We start from the raw sequence: 7,354 nt of genomic DNA, 5'->3' as shown, positions 1-7,354 counted from the left end.
GGGAGAGGCCCCGGATGTGGAATGCAAACGTCAATGGAAGGTGAATGGGCAAGAAGACAACCAGAGGAGAGGCTGGGAGAGATGGGTCAATGGGAGGATGGGTGGATGGATGGATGGGGGATTAGAGAGAGCTCATGGATGAGGCAAGGTACTTCCTGATCATCTTGAGAATCTCCAGGAGCCTTGGGGGGTGTGCTAAGAGGCCAGTGGGGATTTTAAAGCTGGGATTGCCCAAGGTGTTCAGCCTGAGGGTAGCACAAATAGAGGAGAAGTTGGAGCCTTCCCTCTTTCCTACCCCCGGCACGAATCTATGACCCTAACCTTCTCAGCGCAGCTCTGCTCGCCATTCACTGCATAGAAACTCACGTCCTCTCCCTCTGGCCAAATGGAAACAGAGCCATACCTTTCAGAGTTGTCCTGGGGCCAGAGGTGCCAAAGGACCCTTCAGCGTTGTAGACCTCTGCCCTCACTGTCTAGGGCAGGGAAAGCCTGAGTTGGAGGGTCAGGAGGTGAGAGAAGGCAACGGAAAAGCAGAGGCAGCAGAGCTGGTATCTCCATGGACCAGAGATGCCAACTGCGCCCTGAGGTGCTGAAGCCAGGCCCAGGCTCCCAGGATCACCCCAGGTCACAGAGGACCCTGAGCGTGGCTCAGCCTTCATCGCCCATGTGCTGCCTGGGATGGTTAGGTCTCCCCGCAGCTGGCGTTGGGTGCTGAGCACACGAGGCGCACACACGCACCCAGTGTGGAGAACGTTCTTCAAGGAAGGACTCTCACGACCCACCCCCAACAGGTCCAGTGTCCCCAGCTTCTGCTTTACTTCTGAGCGCAGGTTCTGCTGATTCCGCTAGATAAGATCGGGAACTGGGATACCCTGAGAGGGCCCCTGATCACCAACATGGTGCCCCCAATGGCTGGCCCAGACCACACTGCTCATCAGTGTAGCGCTCCGCCTAGGACCAGGTCCGAGGTTTCTGGGGGCCTGAACTGAGAATGGCTTATGAGCTGGTGGCCTTCGCTTTGAGCTTGGGCTCTGCTGCTTGCTCGATGTGTGTTCTAGTGTTTGTTTCTGAACCTCTGAGTCTGAACTTGGAAAAGAACACCTACCTTAGAGAGCGAGAGTGAGAGTGAGAGCGAGAGCGAGAGCGAGAGCGAGAGCAAGAGCGAGAGAAGGGGTGGGGGGAAGATGCACACAGAGTGGCAGCTCTGGGCAGCTTGGTATGTCTGCCAGAGACTAGGTGCCCACCACATAGTGTGGCCTGTACCCCCTCTACTGGGTGTAGAGGAGAGAGGTGTTAACAGGGCACCAGATGGCAAGGGCTTTACCTCTCCTGGCTCAGGAGCAGGCCCTGGGAGCCCCCAAGACCTGTCTGTCCCCTGCCCCCACCCCTGAAACTGGCACGGGAGGAGTTGGGGACTCAGGTGGAGCGGATTCTGGCTGGGCAGCCTGGGCTGGGCTCCCTCAGGGACCTCTCCTCTCTGGGCCTGCCTTCTCCGCTGGGACCAGAGGGAGGGCACCAAAGGGCTGCAAGCCTTGTTTACAGACGGGCATCCTGTCCCAGCCCGGGTGGGCAAGAACCTCAACTTGCCCGGCAGACAGAGCCCATCGCTCCTCCCACCACCCCAGTCACCCACGAAAAGCTCAGTTGCCCTGGAGCGAGGGAGGAAAGGCAAGTGGATGGAGGATGGAGACAGAACCTTCACCGGGAGCACCGACCAGGGTCCATGCCTGCCTCGTTCAGCTCCTCCCCCAACCGGAAGCCTGTCCCCGAGGCGATCGGCACACGGGTCAGTACATGGCCAGTACCTGGCACAGCTAACCCTGGGCCTCTGGGAACTCCCACTCGGGCCCTCAGAGCTCCACAGGGGCTTCCCAGCAGACCTTTCCAGCCCCACCCCCACTCAAGCACCCCTCAGTTAGCCCTCCCAGACCTGGGCTGCCGCCACAATGCCTGACACAGAGACGGACACAGACAGGCCGACAGAGACAGACAGGAAGGGCTTCCCAGGATAGGACGCAGCCGTAGGACGGCCCCACAGACTGACTGCCGGAGTCAGGGAGGGCCCAGAGCCCCCGGCCCAGTCTCAGCTCTCATGCGGCCCGACCTAGGGTCCTGCTCCCGAGAGGAGAGGGGGATGTGCAGGCCGATGGTTGGAGAGGAGGCCAGCCTCCACGAGGACACGAGGTCTTGGAGCTCCAGGGGCCAGGGTAGGGCAGAGGTGCAGCCTCCGCTTCCCACCTGCCCTTGCGGCCAGTCCGGAGCCCGAGGGCCTTCACTTCAGATCACTCACTGCTTCGGTTCTTGTGGGCCTTTTCTTCCGGAAGCCCCGTGAACATTTGAGAAAGCGCCCGGCACACTCCTTGGTCACTGGTTGAGAGCAAAGTGTGGGTCTTCGGGACACCTTGGGGACAGTCCACAGCCCTCTGCTCAGATGACCCACTCTGGACCCTCCTGGCCTCTGTCCTGGCTCAGAGACACAGGAGAGGGGCTGGGGGCAGACTCCGCGGCGAGGCTCCCGTGAGGGTGCTGGTGGGAAGGTGGGTTCCTGCTGGAGACCCCGGTCTCTCTCAGGCTGGGGAGACCACCCGCTCACGTCTGGATGGATATGTGGGTCTCCCATGATGTGGTGGGTTTCTCAGGCAGAGGGTACCGGGGACTGCCTGATGGGCCTCAGGGGTTGGGCTCCTCCTGCTGAGAAGGGGATACTGCAGTCTGGAAGAGGGGCTGCAGTCCCTCACGCTGTGCTGGAGAGCACCCGACTGGAGCTTCCGGAGCCCTCTCCTGAGAAGATGGGGAGCTGCTCACGAGGGGGGGGGGCAAGGGGGCCATGCTCACGGCAGGTGTCCCGGGCTCTAGCTTTCAGGACTTGCCCTTTTGGAGTTCACTCGCCTCCTCTTTGGAGGCTGCAGGTGCGGGGCTTGGACAAGAGGTTCATAGCTTTCAGACTCGATGACCCTCACTTACTGTAAATTACCCCCCCCACCCCCTGCCCCGCTTTCTTCCACTAGTGAGGCTGGTGGGGGTCTGTGGGGGAGAGGGGGCTTTATCTCCAGTGGGAGCTCACCCTGGGCTGAGCTGCCTGGGAGGTGGCAGGGCCCCAGGGCTTGGGTGCCTTTGTTGCAGCCTGGGGGCAGGCGTGGGGGCTCTCGGTCCACCAGCCCTGGCTGGGCTCCCGTAGGGACGCTGCTTATGTGACACCAAGAGAGAAGAGGACCATAGGAGAGGAAATGGGCGGGCAGGTACCTTGTCCCAGACAGAACCTCTGGGGGCATATCTGACCGTCACCTGAGGAAGTCAGGAAGGTGGGAGTGGGAGGGTGGGGGTGGGCAGGAATCAGGGGCCAGTGCTCTCTAGAGCCGCTGCACCAATGAGAGGAAGGTCCACACAGGGCAAAACCGAAGTCGGCCTTAAACACAGCTCCTGGGGAGACCAGCGTGTAGCCACCCAGTTTGTGCAAAGGAAAAGGCGGGGCCGTTACCCCAAACCCTGCTCTGGAGACTGCAAAGCCTAAAGGTGCCAAGAGCCCAGGACCTCCCTCCCTGTCAGGTGCCAAGGGACAAGGGACAGCTGCAGTGTGTCCCCTGCCTGTCCTGCGGGAGCAGACCGCTGAGGCAGCAGCTGCGACGAGCCCTCTCTGCAGCAGGCCAGCCCCCACCATCTGGTCATCACACCTGGGACACCTACCCTCTGGGGCTGGGCCTCCTTCCTCCTTCCTGTCACAGGGCACTGCTACAGTCCGGCCTGACCCTGGCCGCCGCAGGGGAGGGGTGGGCGGAGTAGGGCCTGGCGGCGGAGGCACGGGCCAGCTCTGGCGTGAGATGTGAGATGTGTGTGTTAGAGGCTCAGGGTGGGATGGACTCGTGGATGCTGAGTTCATCAGATCAGTGCTAAGGACACATGCACAGAGCCGGGGGAGGAGGGCCAGCCCCACTGGGGAGCCGGATTCTGTATGCCTGGTGGGAGGGGGCTGTATGTGGACTCTGAGGAGGGACCGGGGCAGCCTCTGGCCTCATTTCTGCTCTTGGGAAGTGGGGTGCTCTAGGCCCCTTAGCTCTGTGCTGGGGCCCCCCCGGAGGGGGGCTCCCTGCACTGGGCAGAGGCAGGGGCTCTGGCCGACTGTCTGTCTCTTACCTTTGGTTTTAAAAGCAAAGTGACAGTGCTTGCACACATAGGGCCGGACGTCAGTGTGGGTGCGGATGTGTTTCTTCAGCATGCTGGGCTTCTTGCAGCGAATTCCACACTCCTCACAAACATATTTCCCTCGGCCGCGGCCTCGCACATATACATACTCTTCGTTTGATTTGTACCTATGAGCGACAGGCGTCATGGTAAAGGAAAAAAAAAAAAAAAAGGAGGAGAAGAGGCAGCTTCCATCTCAGGAGATGGACATGTTTCTAGCTTCGTCCAGGCTGGGGCGGACGCGGGGGTGTGCGGAGGGCGCGGAACCAGAGAGGATGGGGCGGGTGGGTTCTTGCACCTGCCTGGTCCCCAGAGGCAGCAGACCCCGAGCACAGTATATGTCCATCAAGACAACCAGCGAGGCCAACGGAGTAATCAATAACGAGAGACAAAGATTAGGCACCAGAACAGCCCTGACAGCCATTCTTTAGCAAGGGCTCGCTCTCTCTGCTGGGCACGCCGCCCAAGCAGACCACGGCCACGGCAGGAGGGCGAACCTTCACACACCCAATGCCCCAGCCAGAGAGTGATGGACCAGGATCAGTAGCTGCTCCAAAGCCTGCCCACCTTCCCGGGAGGGGTTCATAAGTCACCCAACACCTGCATGAGGGGAGGTAGCAGGGACTGCGTCCTGTATCCCACTTCCAGTCATGGTGGGAGGTCTCTGGGACTCAGAGTCATGGGCCACCCCAACTCTCACAGAGCTTGAGGAATCACTTGGATTCACAGCAGGAAGTGCCCAAGGCTTTTCTGAGCAGCCGATGGCAGCCAGCCACGTGGAGATGCTCCTGCATCCACCCCCATGACTCCCACAAGGCGCAATGGGATCGTGACTCTACGGGTCTAATGCTGTACACGTCCAAGTCTCCAGTGGCACGGTGAAGGCTAAAGCAGACGTCGGGCTGAGGGGGCTTTTGGCACATGTCCAGGAGAAGCGCCTTCTCACCCCAGATGCCAGCACAGGAGCCTGGCCTCCCGGTCTGTGGAGCCAACCTTCCAATTCCTAGTGGGAGCCCTGCCCATGCTCCACACTCACCCCAAACACCATGGGGGAAGATGCTACGCGCGCACGCGTGTGTACACACACACACACACACACACACACACACACACACACACACACCCCTCAGATTTGGTTAACCAACGCCACTCACAGCATTCTGCTCTGCAGGAGAGAGATGAGGCTCTCTACTCCCTGAAAGAGTTTAGTCTCTGAAACCCACAGGGGCAGCTCGACCCTGTCCTAGACACTTGCTATGAGTCAGAATGAACACAATGGCAGTGAGTTAAAATGAGGTTTTCTTCACTTTTACAGGCCTGGGCTGGACCAGCCAGTGTCCGATGGGAGGTCACACGCTCTAGGGCAAAGCACCCTGGTGCGTCCAGGGGGCGGGCCTTCAGGCCGTGGTAGAAGTCACAGCCCCCTGCAATCCTGAATCACAGGGCCGGGCAGGGGGTCACACAGCCTCATCCTTCTCCATGGAGCTGCTGGTGACTGCAGCCCTGACTCTGATTGGCAGCCCACGGGCTCGTTAACCCAAGTGTCACTAGGGACCCTTTTGGTGAGAATATGGGGAAGCAACTTTGCTCTTAATGAAGGGCATCCCTGGGGCCAACCATGGCCTGTCTGCCTCTTGGTGACAGCGGTTTGTCCCCAGGCAGCAGCTTCCTGGCCTCACATTCAGACTTTGATCCCCACGTCTTCTGACCGCCGGAGACCCCGTCTTTAGGTGAAGATGGGCTGACAAGGTGCTTCCTTGCCCAACAAGGCGCAGAGAGGCGAGGCTGGCTTCATCTCCTCTTGGCAATGGGGGCTCTGCCAACACCTGGGCACCTAGCTCAGCCATGTTCAGTGGGCCACAATGACCCTAACCCTAGCCACCTTACCACGATGGGCTCCATCAGCCTTCACTTCTGCCACACCCACCACAGAGGCCCAGCAGCCACTGTGTTTTGACTGCAGGCTAGGCTTTAGGGCAACTTAGAAGCAGACTTGTCCTCCCATCTCAGCTGCTCTCAGGTCCCTGAATTTCTTCCCCCGAACCAACCTAAGCGGAGCAGTCTTCTCCAATGAGCGGATGGACACCCTCCAGATCATGGCACTGTGGGGGCTGCATGTTGCTGTGATGCTACCCGCAGAGTCCCCATGGCTCTAGCGGGGCTTCCAGACCGAAGGAGATGGGGAAGAATGTCCTGCCAATGGGAACCTTACAGACCGCAACAGAAAACCATCTGACTCGCCTGCTTCGGCCACATCACCGGGAGGGACTCGCCGCTAGGGGAGGTCACTCTGTCTAGAGGGCCGGCAAGGCTAGGGGGGAGGCTGGGGGAGCTGGACTGGCACTGCCGCCTGGTGGTGGGCTCCCCCAGGCCGGTGATTCTGAGGAAGGTGCAGGAGCGGGCAGCATGTCGTTTTGTAGAGCACAGAGCCCCATGAGTCAGTTGACTCCCTAGCAATTCATAATGAACATATGCAGAGAGAGGAAGAGGACCGCGAGCCTGCCAGGGCTGGGGCCACGGCTGGGGGACAGAGACACAGCTCTGGCAGCACTGTCACCCCACAGAAGCTGGGCACAGCCTGTGGCGGATCACTGGAAAGGGTGAGAAGGATTGTCAAGACATGGCGGTGGCCAGGAGGACTCCAGGCAAGGGAGCCCAAGGGCCAAGGCTAGGGGCATTCAAAGGCCTGGAGGGCTCGGAAGGTGACAGGAGATAGGGCTGGGCAGGCTGGCTGGGCTGGACTGCCAGTGGCCTCGAATGTTGAGCAGCTCAGATTTGATCCAAGTTGCCGTGGGCGTGGAGGGGGTACAGTAGGAGACAGTAGGACTTCATGAATGGTGCTCATGTGCTCGGACGGGGATTCTGCGGCCTTCTGGGCAGAGAATCCACCGGCCCTGGGAGCCAGGTGGGCAGGGATGGGGGTCCCAATGAAGGGGAAAGAAGGAACCAACGCTTTCAACGTGACTCACTCAGGTGTCACCTTCAGATGTGGGTGGAGACTATGTTGGCAGAAGTGTTGGCCTGTTGAGAGTGAGCCGGGCACCGGAGACAGGCTGAAATGCAGAGTGCAGTTGGTACCCGGGACACAGCTTGGTGAGGAGGCGATGGCTGCCCAGGGGAGTATGTCCAACGAAAGGGGAACAGTGGGGAAGGCAGGGACCCACCCGGAAGCCCC

General features: G+C 60.2%; 1 protein-coding gene across 1 annotated transcript in view; it reads right to left on the bottom strand.

The window, feature by feature from the left end:
* Positions 1-7,354, bottom strand: part of HIVEP3 (HIVEP zinc finger 3) — a 449,179-nt gene that overhangs the window by 10,001 nt on the left and 431,824 nt on the right. Inside the window, exon 6 of the mRNA XM_045299139.1 lies at positions 4,132-4,307. Coding sequence (XP_045155074.1) covers positions 4,132-4,307 — 176 coding nt within the window. The remainder of the gene's footprint in view (positions 1-4,131; positions 4,308-7,354) is intronic.

Source organism: Echinops telfairi, unplaced genomic scaffold (genome assembly GCF_000313985.2).
Source record: "Echinops telfairi isolate 266 unplaced genomic scaffold, ASM31398v2 ScPeMD7_7457;HRSCAF=8495, whole genome shotgun sequence".
In the NCBI taxonomy this organism is placed as follows: Eukaryota; Metazoa; Chordata; class Mammalia; order Afrosoricida; family Tenrecidae; genus Echinops; species Echinops telfairi.
This window is presented reverse-complemented; position numbering and strand designations above follow the sequence as displayed.